This window comes from Sturnira hondurensis, unplaced genomic scaffold, assembly GCF_014824575.4.
Source record: "Sturnira hondurensis isolate 20B ecotype Veracruz unplaced genomic scaffold, ASM1482457v3 Scaffold0022215, whole genome shotgun sequence".
NCBI classification, from domain to species: domain Eukaryota; kingdom Metazoa; phylum Chordata; class Mammalia; order Chiroptera; family Phyllostomidae; genus Sturnira; species Sturnira hondurensis.
The window spans coordinates 561,887-582,482 of record NW_028094846.1 but is presented as its reverse complement, the minus strand read 5'-3'; the positions used below and the strand labels follow the sequence as shown (position 1 = coordinate 582,482).

At 59.6% G+C, this 20,596-nt stretch overlaps 1 protein-coding gene across 4 annotated transcripts in view; it reads right to left on the bottom strand.

Annotated features, from left to right (window-relative positions):
• LOC118979280 (carboxyl-terminal PDZ ligand of neuronal nitric oxide synthase protein-like) overlaps positions 1-9,868 on the bottom strand; it is a 90,528-nt gene extending 80,660 nt beyond the window's left edge. For all 4 annotated transcript variants that reach the window (XM_037035348.1, XM_037035349.1, XM_037035350.1 and 1 more), the window contains exon 1: positions 9,508-9,868. In XM_037035348.1, coding sequence (XP_036891243.1) covers positions 9,508-9,612 — 105 coding nt within the window. In that variant the 5' untranslated portion in view covers positions 9,613-9,868. The remainder of the gene's footprint in view (positions 1-9,507) is intronic.
• Between the last annotated feature and the right edge of the window lie 10,728 nt (positions 9,869-20,596).

Sequence of the window (20,596 nt, the reverse complement as noted above, 5' to 3'; positions counted from 1 at the left end):
CTGCGTTCAGAGCCCCCACGGTGCCCACCCAGCCCTTCCTCACCTCACAGAGGGGCCCCTGTGGACATGGCCTTGTCCTCGTCGCTCCATCTCAACGGGCCTCAAACAGCCACATCCCGAACCCGGACATGGCGTCAGATACTAGGCCACCCTGCATGGGGACAGAGCCTGGTGGGCTGTTAGGACCCAGTGCAGCCGAGGACCAGACGCAAAGGGTGGGGAGCGGAACCACCCCAGCTCAGCACTACAGACACCCTCGTGTCCGCCAGTCGGAGCTTTGCCAAGTGAGTGACACCCCAAAGGTGTCAGAGCTTTGCCAAGTGACTGTCGACAATGCGCTGAGACAGAGGTTCCTGGGAAGCGGGGGCTCCGGCCCCCTCCTCCCCACGCACGGCCTGGCCCCACGTCTCCGGGTCATTTCTCTCCACCCACCCTTCCTGCCCCGCCCCAACCCCACACTACCATCCTGGCTCAGGCCCACACCTGGACTTGGGCACCACGGTACAGGTGTACAGGGAGTGACTCGTGTGCATACGCCTGTGTTATGTACATGTACACCCAATACATGATTCCTACATGCATACATGTTATACAAGTATACAAACACACACCAAATACACAACCGTGTACGTATACACTATAAGCATATTCACATCATCGGCTGGAAACACCCACTTTCTCCCCAGTGTTTGCAGGACAAAGCCCCCTCTCTCAAGCTGGACTTCTCAAGCCTCCTGGGGTCCACGTCTTCCTGCCTCTCTCTCATGCCTCCTTTAGCCATGGGCTTCTTCTCACCCCCCCGCCTTGGCGAGAGTGACCTCGGCCCACACAGAAAGCCCACCCTCCCCCGCAGAGCCAGCTCCGGCCTCCTCCTCCCTCCAGAAGGGCCACCACCCGCCTCCCGGCGGACACCTGGGCCGTCCACACTGAGAGGAGCCTGCACCCCTTGGCCACTGCAGAGGGGACACAGGCCCCAGGTGCAGCCGCTCCTCCCTCCCCCCAGGGTGGGGGCTTCCTGGACAGTCTCACGACGTCGGTCACTGCCCACTCCCCACGGCACTGCGACGGGGACGCTGTTAAACCTCAAGCGGCACCCCCTGGTGCCCTGCAAGACCCCTGCCGGAGTCGCAGACCGACCACAGCTGCCTCCACACACTGGCCTGGGCCTGGGAAGAAGGTCAATAGGTGAGCGCCACCCCACAAGCACACGTGCGGCCGGAATTCAGGGCACAGCAGCACCCCATGAACACGCGTGTGGCGAGAGCTCAGGCAACATCTCAGCGCAAGAAAAAGAAACAAGGGCTAGTTAGTGCCGGCACCGAAGCCGAGCTCCCAGTCCGCCCTGGAGCCGGACACGGAGTGGCCGTGGGGAAGCCACTGAGGACTCAGCCTCCACGTGGAGCAGCTGGCGGGAAAGGCCAGGTTTCCGACACACGCAGCAGAGGCTCCGCACGCGGTTTCTGCTCCACGCCTGCCCAACGCACACCGTGGCAGCTGGTTTGACGGCCTCCCGGTCCCCACAGCTCCTGCCTGTCCAGGCCCTAGACACCATCGACGCCTCCCGTGAGAGCAGGGTGGGTTCAGGGAGCACGGTGAGACTGGGCACCGGCTGTGCCACCCTCGCTGTCACAGGTGTCCTTCCCCCGGGCTGGGGTGTCAGAGGAGGCCCAGCAGAGCGTCGACACTATCAGCCAACAGGAACTGGGCAGAGGCCCTTGGGCCACATGAGTGGCAGGGACAAAGCGGAGCATGTGGGCCACCTGACCTTCCCAGAGTGGCATCCACCGAGGCCCATGAGTGACCTAAGCCACCAGCCCCACCCACCAGCAGGGAAGCAGCCCCCCGAAGCCCAGGGGCCCTGGCAGGGGCATCTCCCTGGAAGAGAAGACTTAATTAAACTCGGGACTCTCCTAATCTCATACTCCAAGCGCCCAGGTTAGTCACAAAGCCTGCCCTGCCCCCGCTGGGAACCAGGAACATGTCACCGTGAGTGGGGAAGGACGGCACCAGCACCATGAAGGCAGGTGTGTTCAAGGCACCTGACACGGGCTTTAACGCCTGCTGCCTACAGATGCTTCCACCAGCAGCTGCGAACAGGCAGCCAGCTCCGAGGACTCGGCCGCACCCGAGGTTCCCAACGTCAGGCGTCAGAGTCGCCCGCACAGTGGCCGGCGGCAGAGCCGCGCCTCCAGCCCGGGCCTCTGTGGGGCTGCGCTGGTCCAGGTGGTTCTGACCAACAGTGCACTGGACAGCAGCTGCCCCCCTCAAACAAGGGATTTGCGGGGCATCCCCCTCCTTTGAGGAAGCTGCAAAACGCTCCCCTGAATGAGGAAAAAGCTACATTGAAGTGACCTCAAAGCAAGAGGTGAAGTTTTGATCACAGTGAAAAACAACAGTTTCGGCCACACTTGAGACCCGAGTGCCGACGATACAAGATACAAAGTGTGTGACCTGCTGCCAAGTTGAAGGGCAGAAAACACAGGGGCATTGGGGGCCAGGCTGCAATGCAGCCTCAGGAGGAGGTGCGTGGGGCAGAGGCGGGGAGCGAGGAAGCCCATCACCTGCCACTCGGGCCCCCGGGAGAAGTTAACCTTCCTGTTGTCAGAAAAAGAAAATGCCTCCGTGTGAGCGCCTTCCCCATCCTCCGAGCCCAAAACAGAAAGGGGAGCGGTTAGACCCAAGGAAGGAGGAGCCCTGCCAAGGAGCTTCCTGCCGTGCTGGGGGCAGGTTTCCGAGCAAAAGGCCGCATCTCGGGGCTGCGGGTTTTCAGCATGTGCGCGGTCTGTCCCGGGAGCCTGGGGACCCTGGGGCTCCGAGCACAGAGCTGGTCCCAGAAGTGGGGTGGGGGGCGTGGGAGAGGGCCTGGCGCTGGCCGGGGGAGATGCTGAGGGAAGAACACCCGGTCCACGACCCGAGGTGTACGGACGGGAAGGCCAGGGCAGGGGCCCCACGAGGAGGAGCACAGTGGGGCAGCAGGGCCTCTCGAAGCCTGTCTCCTGCCCAGCTCTGCTGTCCTGCTCACCGGTGCCCCCACTTCCACATCCAGAGTCCAGCAGCCGGACCCCCTTGGAACAGGCCAGTGGCTGGGCCCCAGGCGTAACTGCGATGGGAGGGGCTGAGCCCCCCACCTTGAATAGACCGTCTGCCTGTCTGGTCCAGCCCAGGAAGATGCGCCTCAGTCCCCTCATCTGCAAAATGAGCACAGCGCCCACCCGCATGGGGCCGCCACCAAGGCTAAATTAGTTCACAAGAGTGGCACGCTGAGCACCGCACGGAGCACGTGGTAAACGCCAGCTCTCGGGCTTCTCAAAGACACGGGCCAGCTGTTACGCACATCCCGGCCTGGGTCTTCGCAGGTCTGACTGGGGTCCCGTCCATCACTACACACGGTGGGGGGGGCTCCCCCACCTCTCTGTGCAGCAGCTCCACCCCTGAGGCTCAGGCTCTGTTGTCGGGAAGACCACTTCATTCAAAGAGCTGGGCACCGTGCCTGGAGCACAGCGAGTGCTCTTTAAAGGATGATGACGGTGACAACCATCTTCTCTGATGCGAACGGCACCGGGCAGGCATGTGGGGAGCCCCCCGGGCCTGGAGGAGCTGGCTCCCCGGAGCAGGAGACAAGCAGCGCCCACACCGGCAACCGAGAGCGGCACAGGAGGGGGGTGTGGGGTCCCCCTGGGGGCACACACGCACCCTTCTTGCTGGGGTGCTCACACCCACGCTGACAGTTCAGCGTGTTCTGAATGCCTTCTGGGTGACGCGTGCCCCCTCCCAGCCACGCTATGGTGGGAGCCCCAGGTCTCGTCAGCTCTCCAGGCACCCATCCCAGCCATTCTCCTGACAGCTCGGGGATCGGGTGGGGGCGGCTCTGTCCGCCATTCTCCTGGACAGCCCAGCTGTGAGACCCACGCGTCTCCCGGAAACGCTGCAGAAAACCCACGGGGGTGCACGGAGGGGACTCCGGTGTATTCCAACGCCCTGGGCACAGCACTTCCTGGAAGTGCCATTCTAAGTAACATCTCGAGCAGCTGCTGCCGGGCTCAGAAGGAAGCATGAATTTAAAAACTGAGAAGGGAAACGCAAGCATCGCGAGGTGTTCCTCAGTCCCGTGACGCACGGTTCCTTCTGCTTAAAGAAGGAATGTTTGCCCAAGGAATGCGGAGACAGTGACAAGAGACAACGCAGTGCTCTCGGGTACTGCGGGGTTTAACCCCAGTGAGGACTGCACGGCTGGGCCGAGGCCATGGGGCCGCGCCAGAGCCAGTTCACCCCTTTCTGACCCCCCAAGGAGGCCGGCGGCTTTCGTGAGCCCGCAGATCAGGGGCGCCGTCGACCGGCAAGTTTAGGGGTCACAGCGGTGCTGCAGCTGGGTGCTTCAGGCAGGCACGGGAAGGGAAGCCAGCGCGCTACAAGCCTCTGTCTTGCAAATGAGCAGAGGATCCCAATTTCAAGGTCAAAACCATGCATTTTCAACTGCAGTGCGTGGGACTAAGGGGCGGTAAGGACAGCAACGGGTTCTGTGCCGCGCAGCGTGCTGGGCGGTCCAGCATATAACTCGCCTCCTCGGCTCACCAGCCCTCCGAGGCCGGTGACATTCGCATCGTCTCTTTACAGATGTCAACAAGGCTGAAGTAACCCCGCGAGGCCACACGGCACAGGAGAGACGGAGCAGGGCTTGCAGCCAAGCAGAGTTCAGCTCCCAGTCGTGCTACGCTGTGCCACCAACCACAGGCACGTCACGAAAACTGTAACGCGGTGGACTAAAAGAAAACAGTGAAGCGGAGGGAAGGCACCACTGCAACAACAAGACGACAAGGCTAAAGGTGTGTTTTCATGTGTAAGTGACAATCACCCACTGAAACTGGCCACGTGCTCCACGAGCAAAGATTCTAACTGTGTTGCACGTCCACCGCTGGGACTCCTCGTACTCAAGGAAAAAACGCTTCCTTGGTGCCGCCTTGGAAGGTGGGAGTGGGTGCCCCTCGGGACACTGGGCGGGGCCTCTGGGGACTGAGCGGAACAGGCCTGAAGCCAGAGCAACGGCAGGCAGGAGACGGGAGCCCGAGGAAGCACCTCCCACCCTGGGTGACACAGGAGGGCCCTGCAGTCCTTCCTGGGAGCACCTTGGAAAAGATGCACATTCATTCAAAGTGCATTTTCTACCCCCGAGTGCAGCACTCAGCTCAGAAGGGGAGGCCGGCAGCAAAGAGGCAGGGACCCTGGCCATGACACGGGGGTGAAATCAGACTGGCAAGCAGCTCTGATGCACAGCAAGTCGGTCAGTCCTTTTGACAGGAAGGAGGGACAGGCGGCATCCAGGCCACTGGTGACACGGGGGCGGGCCTGAGAGGCAGGCAGGCGATTGCAGGGGCGCTTAGGGACCAGTGAGCACTCCTGCCGGACTGAGCACAGGGGCAGTGAAGGGGGGCGTTCAAAACCAGAGAGCCCTGAACGTCACGCCAAGAACTGGGCATCTTCTAGAGGCTTTGAGGAGGAGAATAACATAATTATATTTCAGGAAAATTAACAGCAAAGTGGATCAAACGCAGGGCGAGCCTCCAGGGGCTTAGTGAGATGTGCGTGCAATCACTCAGCAGCGTGACTGTGTCTACTGCTTTCGGGCTCCGTACCACCAACGCTTCCTCCCGTGGGCACAGGGCCTGACAGCAGGTGGGGGGGGCAGGTCCTCTGAGGACACTTGGTGTCAGTGCAGGGGGACGCACAGGGAAGAACACAAGTGCGGTGGTCCGCTGTGACCCAAAGAGAGCTAGCCTCTGCGATGTCATTCGCCCCATGCACGCTCGTGTGTCACGCTGGAGGCCAGACCTCAAGAGCTTCTGCCTTTGCCACTGCGAACACCGCCTCTTGGGAACCAGCCACCCGGTGATGGGGCCACCAGGCCATGAGGACATGTGAGAACCACCGCAGGGAGGACCAGCCATGGGAATGGCACCTCTGCGACCTTCCGGCACAGGCCTGCCACCCTGCTGCAGCTCAGTGCAGCCCCTTGAGTGACCCAGGTGGGCCCAGGCCAAGTTCTGGGCCACGGGGCAGCAGCTCATTAAACAGGTGCCAAGTCACAGCCCCAGGCTGGGAAGTCGGTGCAGCACCAATGAATACCTGAACTCAGCTGGAGGGGTCCAGAGAACGAGGGCGGATCCTGGCTCTGTTCTCACCACGTTCTGTGACCTTGTGCTGGTGACCTGCCCTCCCCCAGACCTGGGCCTCCTCCTCCGCACAATGAAGAGGCTAAGGTGCTTTCCACTTCTTGTAGTTCACACCCTGCGTGTGCTAAGAGCCAGTGCCCGGGCACAGTGCTGGGTGTGAGGACTGAACGAGGCCTCGCCGGGGACAGCCTAGGACTCGGGACAGGTTTGTCACTCTGAGCCCCATATTTTCATCGCAGAAACACAGATGCCAGAAATACCTGTTTCCACACGAGGAAACTTCTCTGTGTGTGCAGGCTCTGTGCAAGCCAATAATCACCTCCGAGTGTAAGGCTCACAGCTCTGATGAGCCCTCGCACCGTCCTCACTAGATGTCTCCTCCTCGCCCGGCAAGCAGAGGGTCTGCAGGGGGCGCTGGCCACCAGGGAGGCACACGGAGACCGGGAGAGGGCCACGTGACCCACCACGGCCAGGGAGGGGGCCCCGTGCGGGCTACCCTGGGAAGCAGCTCCAGTCCAAGGGGGGATCCAAAAACAGCCCAGCATGAAAAGTCTGGAAAATGTTCTACAACTGAGTCTGAGGGCCCTGCAACCCGGGGCAGCCCCACCGGCGAGCTGGGAGTCAGACCACTGCCCAGTGCGGAGCGTCAGGTGAAGCAGCTGCGGGTGTGGGAGTGTAAAGTCCCAGGCCCAGGTTCCGTCCCTCGCTGCCGCGCACAGCTGGGCACTGAAGCGGCCCGAGCATCCCTGGGGGTCGGACACCAGGAGGAGCCCTCTTGGGAGCACACCAGGCCCTGCAGGTGAAAACCACCTGGGATCCTGCTCGGTAGCTGAATGTGGTGGTTTTTTTTTAGGTGCCAGAACCTCTGACACCTGGGTGCCCTCCAACCCACCCACAACCCTTCAACCTCTGGGGAGCCCTGGAAACGAGGGACAGCTACCCAGGCACTCTCTCCGCGGGGACTCTGCCAGCCTGGCAGCCCTCGGGAGGAAGGCCCTGGCTGGCCCTCCAAGGGTACCTGTCAAGGCCACAGCAGTGCACTTGTATTTCACAGCCTGTGTGTGTCCGAAACAAGCAGAGGTGCCACACGTTTAACCGCAACTGTGCGGCTTTGCAGGCACGGCCCAGGACAGGGGGCGCAGAGACTGGGTGCACTCGGGACAGAAAAGCCCCTGCTCCCACCTCTGCATGGGTCTCGACTGACGTGGTGGGCGGGTGCAGGTGCCCGGCGTCAAGCCTCAGGATCCAGGAGGTAGGGCCCTGGCCCAGAGCCCTGTCCCTCCTCCCTTGCCTCACCACACTCAAAGCTTCCTCTCCGTGCTCAGCTCTGTGCTGGGAAACGCAGCCCCGACCCTCAGGGGTGCCCCCTCCTCTTTCGGAGCATCGCTGGGTGGGAGCCCAGGGAAGTTACCATAGAAACCACATCATGCAGCCCCCAGACATCGCTTAGAAAAGAAACCGGGGAAGGGAGGGCAAGGCCCAGCAAGTTGGAGGCAAGCCGCAGGCCCAGTCGTTTCCAAAGTCTGGACCCCACCAACCCGCATCAGACCACATGGAGTGCCCGCTAAACACCCACAGTCCTGGGCTCCCCCAAGAGTCATCAAATTAGACTTGGAGGCTGCAAGAAGTGGACTTTTTAATATGTTCATCTAGTGACTCTTACACACACTAGGCTTGGAGACCGAACTGGGATCAAATGCGGAGACTGTGAGAAAGGAATAGAAAGGCTTAAAAACACTTTAAATCTGATCTCTCTCCTTACCCTCATTCTTGCAAAACAGAGCCCTAGTGAACCCCACAAGACAGAAGCCAAGTTCTCAGTTAAGGTACATCCAAGAAAATTAAGTCGTGACGGTAGTGGAAACACATAATCTAACATTTAAAAAAAACAACAAGCCCTGCTCACCAAAGCAACAGGCCTGGACAAAAATTAACCCAAACATCCCTTCCTAGACCAACCAGATCTATTCTGAGAGAAGCAAGATAAGATGCTGGCGGCAGCCCCACTCTGGTGTCAGCCATACCCAGTGATTCAGCTCCACATTCCACCGCGGGGTTTGATGTCTGGGGGCAGGGGGTGTCCCTGCTGTAGCCAAGACAGTTGGGGGAAGGTTATTCAGGGGCAAAAAAAGAGGCCGATTCGTAAGGCACACATCCCCAAGAGCAGGGGACAAATCTCAGCAGGACCAACGGCCCTGGGCCAGTGTCCGCGCCCAGAAGAGGCTTCAGGACAGCCACGCAGTGGCCACGTGACGGCCGATCCCTGCCAACACCTGCACCTACACAGCCCTGCAGCGGAAGCAGGGAGTGCCGAGCAAAATTACCTCCACACGGAAAGTGCCACCTTTCCACAGGTGATGGGCCTTCTCCCCAGCGATGGGCAGCGGGAACCCCAGCTGTGATTTCAGAAACCAGAGCTCCTGGCTCTGAGAAACACAGCATGGAGGGGAGCGGGGGTGGGGGGAGCTTATTCACACCTGAGTGTCCAGAACAGAGGCTGCCACCCACCCCCACCCCCAAGGAGGCCCAGCTCTGGCCTCAGGCTGGGAATCTGGTCGTCCCCCAAAACTCTGCACCTGCAGCTGGCTCCCTGGGAGCTGCTGAAACTGAACACGGGGCCAGGGAACCAGCAGAAGTGGGGCTCTCAGCCCGCCCCCTTCCATGACTGGCACTTGCAAAGGGGTCTTGGAAACCCGGGCATTGGGAAGGGCTGACCCGGGGCCTGGCTCCCTGGAGTCTAAAACACACCCTGTATTATTTCCCTCAACCCGGAAGCAGGTATTCCCCCTGTGAAAGACGTTCTCGAAAGCGCCTCTCCCCTGGGATCCCGGCAGGTAAATAACACCAGAGCTTCCCTAAACTGGTTGTAAGGGACCAGGTGTCCAGGCTGTGCTCACTGCCTGCCCCAGGCTGTTGGGGCTGACCTCCCCAGGACGGGGGTCTGGAAATTCGGCCATCAGTTTTGGGCCAGTGAGGACAAGGGTCTGCAGGTGGGAGAGGGCAAAGGGGGGTCTGCTCTGCAAGTGGGAGGGAGTGGGGAGGACCGGGGTCTGCAGGTGGGAGGGGGCAAAGGGGGGTCTGTTCCTAGGAGAGGAGAAGAGGGGTTTCTGCAGGTGGGAGGAAGGTGAGGACGGGGGTCTGCAGGTGGGGGCAGCAATACCGCTGCAACTTTGCCAGCACATCCCAGTTCTGGGCAGGGGCCGCGGACTCCACACCCGGAGCAGCCCCCTTCCAGCGGAAAGGCCCCCGCGCGCCCGGCCCCTCCCCCCTCGGTCCGCGCCGGACCCCTCCGCCCGCCCGCCCGCGCGCCCCACACGCCGCCCGCGGGGGGCGCCCTCACCTTGGCCTCGAAGCAGATGCCGTGCTGGAAGGCGTCCTCGTTGTGCAGGGGGATCCGCAGGTCGTGCCCGTCGTCCACAAGGTTGTACTTGGTCTTGCTGGGCATGGCGAGCGCGGGCGGCGGGAAGGGGCGGCCGGACCCGGGGCGGAGGGAGGGAGGGAGCCGGGCGCGCGGAGGGCGCGGGAGCCGGCGCGGCGCCGGGGCGGGCGCTGCCGCGGCCGCGCAGTTCCTGTCGCGAGGAGGCCGAGAGGGAGCGGAGCGGTCAGCCCGGGACCGGGAAGAAAAAGCGGCGGCGGCGGTGGCGGCGGTGGCGGTGGCCGAGAGCGCCTGTCACGGAGACGCCGGCTCAGCGCGGGGCGGCTCCTCCTCCGGCGGCTGAGGCCCCGCCCACCGCGAGGCTCCGCCCGCCGACGCCGACGCCCCGCCCACAGCCGCCGACGCCCCGCCCCGCGGAGTGGGCCCAGCAGGTGCGAGTCCCGCGAGCGCCCCTCCGCGGCCAGGCCCGGTCTCTTCTCCGTCTGGCGTCTGGGTCGCGGGAACCCAGGCTGGGTCCTGCTTTTGTTTCCCTGTCCGGTTCCGGGCGGGCGGGGCTGCTAATAGCAGCAGCGGCGGCGGCGCCTGGGGTTTTTGTTTTTGTTTTTGTAGCGGGGCAGGGGCGGTACTTACTGTTTTGTTTCCATGCTTTACCGGGAAGGCCCCAGCCCGGTGACCCCAAGTTACCCGCATCGCCCTTCTGAGCGGCTCCTTTCCCCAGAGAACCAAGACTGCGCCCAAACCGGGGTTCTGGCGCGTGCTTTGTCCCCGTGAGCAGGGCTCTCTGGCTTGTGTCCGGGGGGTGGGACATGAAAATGGGGCTCGAAGACCGGGAGAAGCCACTTCGGTGTTGGACCCTTCTCCCTGAAGCGCCATCTGTGATGGGTGCGGATGAAAAACGCCCGTTTCTGGCGGCGGATCCCTCTGTCCGTCTTGGGGAGACCTGGAGCTCCATTTGCCTGTTGTTGAGAGGCCTGTGCATACCTCTCCTTTGCATCCGAGTTTTTCTGACGCCAACAACTGCATATGAAGGGGCCAGAGGCATTAGTCACCGGACACTCAGCCAGCATCTGTCAAACCCGGTGGGCAGCGGAACGGGGCAGCTGTCATTGACAGGCTTAGTACCCCAAAATCACCAAAAAAGCGATCAAACCAGCCTGAGCAAAGCCGGCCCAGCCCGAGGTCATGGAGACCGCATGCCCAGCTCCTCTGGGGAAGTCACCACTCGAACCACAGGCACAGTCACCTGAGACAGCCTGCTAAGTTGCCTGTGGCATAGACAAGGCTGGGACACATCCCTGGGAAAGCGCCTGCAAAGGGCACGTCTTCCCACACCATTTGCAACATAAATCTATGTAAAATGCACTATTGCCATCGTCATATTTCTCATCTCGTCCTTTCCGTATGTTGCCAGCTCCTTGCCTGCTGGAATCACCCGCCCAGGTATAGCCTCCACTTAGGCATCTTCCTGAGTAAAAGCAAGCTGAGGGCTGGGGCAGGTTAACCATGTACACTGCGCCAGACAAACTTTAGTATATTGCTTAGTATCAGTAAGAGCCAAAAATAATCAGCACTGAGGAAACACGCCACTAACCTTTGTGTAAATACAGGACGTGAGTCTAATCAGGCTCTTTGAATGTCATCCCGGTTTTAACACGCATCGCAAGGAGCTCTCCAAACCCTGGCGCAGGAACCACAGCAGCCAGGCAAGACCATGCGTAACTGCTTCACTCACATCTCATCCCCTCCCCCAGTCTAAGAAATCCGCTGCCTCCTCAGGGCCTTCACACCTCGGCCTGGATGACCACGGCTCCAGATCTGAAGCTGTGACCCACTGTTTGCCGACAAGACACAAAAGGCCGAGCCCCCAAAGTATTCTGGGACCTGGTATTCAGAGGCCACAGCAGAGTAGACGTCCAATAACTCATGATGGAGTCAAATGATACTTAGGGCTAATAGTCGCTGTGCTTCCTCTGTGTGGCATGTGTCATCTCCATTAATGGTCACAACAGCCCTGACGGTAGCCCCATTTTGGAAGAAACTGAGGCACAGAGGCATCACCTGACGGGCCCAAGGTCACACGCTTAGGAAGGGGCAGGAGCTGGAACTGGACTCCAGGTCCGTTCAGAGGTGTCCCCGCCATGGCCTGGAGGCGTGGAAGGCTTCTCCCTGCAGGTGAGATTCACACATGCTCTGTGCCTGCGTGTGTGTGTGTTGCTGAGCTATGTTCATGCCCCTTGGCCGAGACAGAATGTTCCAGAAGGAGGGGCTTGCTCCCCGCTTTGGCCTCCGCTGGCTGCGGAGGCACAGAACAACCTTCTGCCAAGAACAATGGCCATCCAAAGTCATTTCCTTTCTCAGCAGTGACTTCGATCTTGTTTTTACACCTTTGAATGTGGTTGGTAATTGACTTTCACCCACAGCGTTTGCAGATCCATGCAAAAACGACTCACGTGTCATTTCTTAAGGAGAACGACACGTATACACATCGCTTTCCAGAGCCTTCCGTGTTTTAAACTTGCACAAGACAATTTTAATCTGAAGTACATGTGATTAAAATGCAAATTGCCACAGCATGCAATATTTCCTGTTAGATTTTATTAAAACTCTGCTTAAAAATAAATGTAAAAAATCCTAAATCGCAGATTTTACAACTGGAAGTTATACAGTGACCTTCTAACCCAGCTCTCTCATTAGAAAGACAAAAAAAAAAAAAAACTCAGAGAGTCTAAGCCATTTTCCTGGCGGTCACTATAGGCTCCAGCTCTGAGCTCAGGAACTCTCCATCACACGATGATGAGTTATAAATTACTTGACAGCAAGTTTATTTTTAGCCCATGTTTGAGACGGAGAAAATGAATTCATTTGTGACCGTAAAATGCCTGCTTTGCCAGCTGAGCACGGCCTCTGGGTGTCTCGAGTGGCCACATGAGGTGGGTGTGCAAATGGGGGCCTGGAGGCTGTGTAGGTCTCAGAGCGACAAGTATGAGGACCTCACCTGAGAACTGCCAACAGAGAATGAATGAAGTCTGGCCCTGGCTGGTGTGGCTCAGTGGATTGAGCACCAGCCAGGGAACCAAAGGGTGGCTGGTTCTATTCCTAATCAAGGCACAGGCCTGGGTTGCAGGTCAGGTCCCCAGTAGGGGGCATGTGAGAGGCAACCACACATTGATGTTTCTCTCCCTCTCTCCTTCCCTTCCCATGTCTCCAAAAATAAATAAACAAAATCTTAAAAAAGAACGAAGAGTGCGTCCACTTGCTTGACCCCCTCAGACACACAGGGAAGAACTCACAAAATCTTTGGGTAAATAGTAACTTCAGATTGTAACAACCCACAGTGACTTCCTCCTGTCAGATAACACCAGCTCCCAAGAGTCCAAGTTTTTGTTTCATGACATCGTTTTTAACTGATGGTCTCTCCCTGGGTCGCAGAGAGCCATGCATCCAACTTAAAGGTGGCAATAAAGATACTATGTGATTTCTGTGCAAAGGTGGGTAGGTAGGTAGACAGAGAGACGACAGACAGACAGGTGGATGGATGGATGGATGGAAACCGAAAGAGAGGGAGAGAGAAAGAGGGAGAGAACCCTCTCTCACCAATGGTCTCTAATCGGACTTTGGTCGATCCTGGTCTTCTATTCTGTAAGCAAGAATGTGGGATGTTCTCCCCACAAAAACTGCTCTAAAAGATTCTGATGCTGACTCACATGTTTCTCCCCTTAATTAAAACTGACTCCCCCCACGTCCACCCCCACACCATGTATCATAGACTGTGGCTGTTTCCGGAGGGTCTATAGGCTGCCCCCACATTCTCTCTCCTGGGACACCTGGGGTCCAGACTGCAACGCAGAGAGAGGATCGGGGTCTGGGGGTGCTGAACTGCTAACAGCAGGCTGGACTCCAGCCAGCCTTGCACGCCCTCTCGCGTGTGGCTTCTCCTGACCCTCCCTCCTGAGTGGAGGGACCTCCTTGCTTTTCCAGGTCAAGTTCACAGCTATGTTTCCTGGCCTTGCTTCATATTTCAGGTGAGAAATTTTTATTGACTCAATAGCTTTGGCTTCACAAACCTTTTGGTCACAGACGATAAACACATTTTTAACAAGGGTGGCCGCTCTCACAGCCTCCCAGGGGCCCCAAGGGGTGTGAGAGGCAGGCACCCTGCACAAGACTGACCCCTGGCCGTGTGCAAGGTGATGTGGCCGGGCCGTAAGAACCAGAGGCACCGTCTCCGAGTGTCACAGGAGGCAGGGAAGGAGAGAAGCCTGTTAGGCGGGACCGGCTTGGCCCAGACTGAGCCTTGAGCCTGGCTTGAAAAGAGGGAATGATTTTAACCTGAATACGGAGCCCAGTGGGAGGAGAGCAGAGACGGGGCGTGTCATACACAGGGTCTTTGGGGGACAGAAGACTGGCTCACAGGATGGCATGTCCTCCCCCGGGGCGCAGCTGGTGACAGGCCAGCAGCAGAGTCTGAAGGCGCGAGGGGTGGCCTTTCCCGTGGTGAGAGGGCAGCCCTGGGTGGGAAACATGTGTCCCTGTGATTTAAGTCACTGCGAAGTTCTGGCCCTGGAGCAGACAGTCGGGTTTCCCACAGAAGAAGAGCACCCATCCCCTGGCCATCCACCTTGCTCCCGTCCCACAAATGCCCAGTGACGGAAACGGGTGAGGTGTCGGCAATACGCCCCACTGGTTTTGTGGATCCAGAGCACCCCCGCAGCGCCCCCTTCGCCGGCTCCCACACTCTGCTCCCCCTAGCGCAGCAGCTCCAGGACCAGTCGTACCACCTCAAGAGGGTTTGGATTGGCGGCTGGTTTCAGCATCCCTGACGGTGAAGCAAGCTTCCTGGAGAATTGGCTTCAACTGCTCTGCTCAGGACCAGCCTTAGGACCCTCTTTGCCCCTCCAAGCTTAGATCTCTATCTCTAAATCTGGGGCTCTTTTCATTGCTTATCTATTTAAAACCCGAAGTAAGAGCCCAGCTGTTCAAGTGAGAGCCTGTTGGCTCAGCTAAGCCCACCCCGTCGCGGCAAAGGGTTTTGTTGCTCTTTTTAAACCCACATTCTCCAGACATGAGGGCCGTGAGAAGACTATGGGAATGCTTGGGGATGAGACTTAAGTTTGTGGTTTGGATTTGGGGGTGGGTTTTTTTAGATTTTATTTATTTATTTTTAGAAAGAGGGAGAGAGGGAGAGAAACATCTATGGGTAGTTGCCTCTCACACGCCCCCTACAGGGCACCTGGCCTGCAACTCAGGCATGTGCCCTGCCTGGGAATCAAACCAGCGAACTTTTGCTTTGAAGGCCAGCCAGCATTCAACCCACTGAGCCACACCAGCCAGGGCTGTAAGTTCATGTTCTATTTTCAGATCTCTCTTTGGACACATGAAGCTTTTATGAAGATTTGTAGCTGCTTAAAATGTAGAGCTTTCTTCAGGCGCCCCACTGGTGTGCTTTGAAAAAACAAGGAAGAAAGAAAGAAAAATACAGCTGTGTGCTTGCCCAGGTGTGTGTGGGACCACACGCACCCGCTGAGGCCAGGTTGGCCGTGTGGGGCCTTCTGCGTCTGGGGTGCCGACTTCTGATTAGCATACCTGGTTCTCCTCAGGGCCACAATGTTGTCCTCTGAGCCGCACACGGGGAGTGGCACCAGTGTTTCCTCGAGAAACATCTCAGGAGAAGGAGGAAATTGCATGGCCTTCTCCAGATCCAGTCTTAGCAGGTTTCCGTCATTAGCAGCCGCGTTCCTCCCTTAAAAGGCCTCACAATCTTGGTGATAAATCCCTCGGCATCCCCAGCGGGTCCCCTTTCTGTGCCGCTCCGAGCATTTTCCCGAGACTGTGCACAGGGGCCTTGTCCATCGGTCTGAGCAGCCGTGGGCCAGGCAGCCCCTGTCACCTGAGCTCCACTCGCACGGTGACACTGTACCTGCAGCCAGAACATCAGCTCAGAGCAAATGTTTCTCAGGTCCACCCCTTTCTGGAAAAGCAGCCCAGTCTCGGGGCTCGCTGGCAGAGTGTGGGTGGGGCGGGGTTTCTTAAGGCAAATCTGTTCTCCATTCTGAGTGCTGGCAGAGCACTGATGTGCTCCCGGTGAAGTCACGGACCTCCTGCGGCCTGTGGCGGCGTTGCTCCCCATCACTGACTCCCGAGCACCCACCACATGGTCCTAGGAACACGGCCCGGTACAGGGCGGCTGGAGCCCCCGATTCGGACACAGCTGGGCAGCTGAGAAAGGAGGCGCGCCCTCTGAAGCCTGCTCCAGCGTTGGCAGGGACCCGTGAGACCCCACCCACTTTCCTCCTGACCCTCATTTGCGCCCCTTGCCACTTGCAGTCACCAAGGCCCCTGTCCCTGCTAGACTTGCCCCTCCTGGTCCCACCGAGCTCCGTGCCCAGGAGGGGCACCTCAAAGGCTCCAGGACACAAGATTCTGCTGTTCTATCCTTTTCCGTTTTCCCTGGCGCTTAGAGAGACCCACAGCACTGAAGGAAGCAGCCTTCTGGGTCCACTCCTTCTGCACCGCCCTCCTCCAGAACAGAGAACTGAAGCCCAGAGAGGCCAAAGTGACTTTGAAAGGCTGCACAGCTGGCTGGTAGCCCAACTGGACTTGAACTCGGGCTTCAGGTCCTATCCTGACCCCAGGGATCCGGCTGCCCTCTGCGCGCCACGCAGACCTTTTCAGGGATAAGCGGGCCGCCCCACCCCCCACCCCGGGCTCCCATTGCCCCAGCCCCCGAGGCCCCAGAACCCGCCGGGTCCAGCCCGCGGCTGCTGTAGCCGAGCGGTCTCTGGCGCCCTCCGGTGGCAGAACTGAGGAGCGGCAGCTGCTCCGCTCACCGACAGGAACGTCCACGGGCGCCATCCTGCAAGAGCCCCCTCTTGTTTGGATGTCGCGACCGAGCGGGCGCGCGTCGGAGTTCGTCTGAACGCGGACTGCCCTGCCCGGTGCTCCCCGAGGGCCCCTCCAGAACCTGAAGTGGAACTATGCGAGCGGAGGGGGCCGGCGAAGCCACTCCCCGCGGGTGACAGGGACCTGGTTTCCTCCCTCCGGGTCCTGAGCGCCCCAGGGCCACCTTCTCACGGGCCGCTGGAGAGGACGAGGGTCAGGGCCCCGAGCGGGAGGGGAGGACCAGCCAAGGGCGATCCGGGGGTGGGGCCGCTGGGGGAGGAGCCCCGAGGCCTGGGAGTCCCCGGAGAGCGACAGCAGCGGGGGACACCCAAGCTGCGGGCCGCCCTTCCACCCAGAAGCCACAGCTCCTGCTGCCGCTGCGTTTGCCGCGGAGCGAGGCCCAGATCCTGGGGCCTTTCTCTGCCGCCCGCCCACCCAGAGGGGTGGCGCTGTCGCCCTGTCCCTGTGACCCCGCAGTCCCATTCGGACACTCACCGCACGTGACTGCAGATCTGACTCTTCGATTCTCCGGTGCGCTGACCGCGCGCCTCCGTGCGACGGCACCGGGGGACACCAAGCGTCTCCGAGCCCGCGCGGGCCACGCCAGGTTCCCGGTGCGCCATCCGAGCCCTGTGCATCTGGGCAGGACAGCTGGCGCACGGCCAGCACGGGCCACTTTCGGAACCGGGGCACTTGGGCTGCTGGTTGGGAGCGCTGTTCTCACACAGGTGACAAGGAAGGGCGGGGGCGGTGGGTCCCCCCCTCGGTCCCCACCAGGATCTAAGAAGGTCGCCTGAGTCAGCGGTCGGGTAGCTGCTGTGACCACCTGCCCTGAACCTCAGGGACTGAGCACACGGGAAACTTGTTTTCCACTCACCCGAGGGTGAGTGTGACCCCAGAGCCAGGCTCCTCCCTCTTCGCTGCTGCCTCCCGCGCAGACAGCGCACTGTGGCCTCCTGACTGACCCACGGGAGGCCCAGGTGCACAGGCCTTGTCGGTCGGGTCTGCCCTTCTCACCTCTCAGATACTCCACACCCTCAGTGAAACGCCCTCCTTGTTTCTTCCCCAAAACACGCAGAACAGCCCCTTCCTGTGGGGAGCTGCCTCAAAGCGCCAGCACTCCAGGACACTGCAGGAGGGCCACTAAGTCCAGCTCGGGGACTGCAGAATGCTGAGTGCTAGGGCTCAGAGGGACACCCTGGAAACGAGTCCAACCCTCTCGGCAAGCAGGCCAAGCTGAGGCCACGACTTCCCGGGGGGCCCCGTGGCTCCCAGGCTCACGTGTGGCCAGAGGGGCAGCATCAGGAGATGCCAGGGCTCCCAGGCGGGATGTCTCACCACCCTGGCTTCTGCAGGTGGTTGTTCTTCCATGGGTGCGCCCCTTTGCGCGTCTGGTGTTGGGGAACCTCCCGGAAGGCCAGATGGCATGTGGGCGAGTGGCTGAAATGGGGTTTTCAAAGTCAGGTGCTGGAGGGTGGGTGTGAGCAACAGCCCGAGCTCAGAGCTGGCTTGCCCCTTGCAGGCCACACCTTTCCGTCCTGGGACCCGATGGTCAATCTTGTTCTTAGGTGTCCCCACCTGCGGCTGCAGGCAGCAACCCCTTCACTGCACGGTGGTGAGCATGACCTGAGACACCGGCACCCAGCCCCATCAGGTGCTCAGCCATCAGAGCTGTGGGGACACAGTTTCCGGTGCATGTCCCCTGGGGCGGTGTGTGACAAGACACACAATTCTAGGTCTGAGGGGAGCCAGGCTCCGATGCTGGGACCCCGCTGAGGAGCAGCACATTCAGGACTCACACCTGTCACTTTCAGGTGATGGCTCAGAGGCTCTGAGTGGCTGCCTCCCTGTGTGAAGGACCGGAGGAGGGACTAGACAGGGGCAGGTGGCACCAGTGAGGTGGAGGGAGGGGGGCAGGAGGGCAGCCGGGGGCAGGGACTCCCCAGGTTCATGGGAACGACCGGAACCAGGTGCTCGAAAGGAAGAGGCAGCGGCAGAGAAAAGGCAGAGAACCTGCGCGGGTGCCGCCCTCGCTGTCCCAACGCTGTTTGAGGTGTTTCTCTCTTCGGACGGGAGCTTGGCTCTCGGGGCGCATGGCTGGGCTTCCTCTCGTCTGGAGTGAGGGGTGACCTTGGGTTTTCTCTCTGGACTCGGTATCAGGCCAGGGACTGCTCCGGACTGTGCCATCTGTCCTCCTGGAGAAGGCCCTCCACACTCGAGCAGCGTCTCCACCGGCCACGCGGGTCCCACTGCTCTGCCAGTGAAGACGGGCCGGCAGCCGCCCCCAATCCCAGGCTCCCGGAGCACCTCCAGAGCTGCTCACACCTTAGAATGTCCCCTTGTTAAAGGTTATCCCCGGAACCAAACAAGCCCCAAACGGGGAAAGCTCGTCGACCCAAATCACAGGGAACAGAATCAAAACCGAGGACTTCCTTTCTTCAGATAAGGAAACTGAGGTGTGGAGTTCACACAGCAAAGACGACACCCCCGTAATAAAGGGACGCTGTGTGGTCGTGTGCTCACTATTCAACAAATCCATGGCCACCGGGTGGGGATTTTTGTACAACCCCGATCTCCACAACTGGGCCATGTTGGAAAACTAAGGCTGGGTGGGGAAAACCTATCCAAGGTCACCACCAGACAAGGGGCCAAATTAAGATCAGCACCCAGGCCTGCAGTTCTGACGCCCCCACAAAGCTCAGAGGAGAATCATCTCTCTTCTTCCCAAGTCACCTTGACCTCTCTACCAAGGTCTCCATGCGGAGTCCAACGGACTGACCCTTTCTGACCCCTTCTGTGACCTTTGATGCCCGCGATCCTTGGCCTCAGGCCCGAGGGTCAGGCCTGTAAGTAAAAAACACAGCAAGCAGCAGAGGGCACTGTGTGGCCCCGATGCTGGAAGGAAGTGACCGGCCCCAGGTCAGCAGTGAGTATGACCACTCCAGATCTCACAGCCTGTCTGTGTGACTCCAGGCTGCCGGATACACTACAATAAACGACATTCTCCACTAATGGTGTTTGGTGTCGATTCAATGCCAGCAAGAAGCCCCAGAAGAGGAAACTTGACTCAGTGCAAAGAGCTCAGCTGCGACGCAGCAAGGCTACGAAGCGGCCCCCTACAAGGCCCCGCTCTGGTCCCGTCTGCTGGGCCATCTGCAGTGTTTCACCTCCAACCAGGAGAAAGTGGTCCTCAACCGACAGGGCAAATGCCTCTGGGAGCCAGAGGGAAGCTGACTATAGAGAGAAGCCCCTGCCCCTGGCCTGGATTGGTCGGTCCTCATGCAAATGAGGGTTCTAAAGCCTCAGTTTGATTGGTCCAAAAGGGACTGTCCTAATTGGTCAGAATGGAGCCACTCAGACTCGTTCCTGAAGATGCTGATGGGGATAAAGCCATGCCTCTCTGATTCGGTGGGGAAAAGTCTCCATCCCCCTGGTTGGAACACAGTTCCAGGGGCCCCTTTATAAGGGCTGGCTCAGTGGCAAATCCACAGCGCCGAATGTGGCAGGCCAGCCTTCGGCTTTTCCCTGAAGGGCAGCCTGTCCGCAGTGGCTGCTAGACCCTGGTTATGGATAGGAGCCCTGTTAACCCCAAGGAGCGCTTCTTGGACTGTAAGCATCTCTTGTCAAGGTGCACAAGTGCCACCCATCTTGAAACCCTGACCTTTCACTTGGGAGTGGCTGAGTTTTCCTGTAAGGCCCCGCCCCCTGCTCCCCCTCCCGGGCAAATGCCCCGATTCTGCCTCAGGATTTGGATACTTGCGCTGCCTCCCTCCCATGCCCCTGCCCTGCCTCCTGGAGGATGGATGGCCCTTCCCATTCAACACCTGGCCGCCCCGAGCGCCACCTCTGCCCTCAGCCAGCATCCCCCACTTACCCGAACCAAACGCTGCGTTTGGTGGACGCGTTTGCCTCTGTCGAGCTCCAGGGGGGACTTGCCAGCTCACGTGGGTGTGTTTGACCTTTCCATAAGTGCAGACCCAACGCTCGGATTCTTTGCCCATAAGCTGGGATTTAAAAATAAATAAATAAAGATTAGAGGTCGATCCAGAAAAAGCCCAGCCATTGTTGATATAAGGAGAGCAATTTGCGTGACATCGATGTAACCTGGCAGCCAAGGAGCGTTGGACTGGAATGCACATCCGTGAACGATGACGACTTCACTGTACTTGTCAGC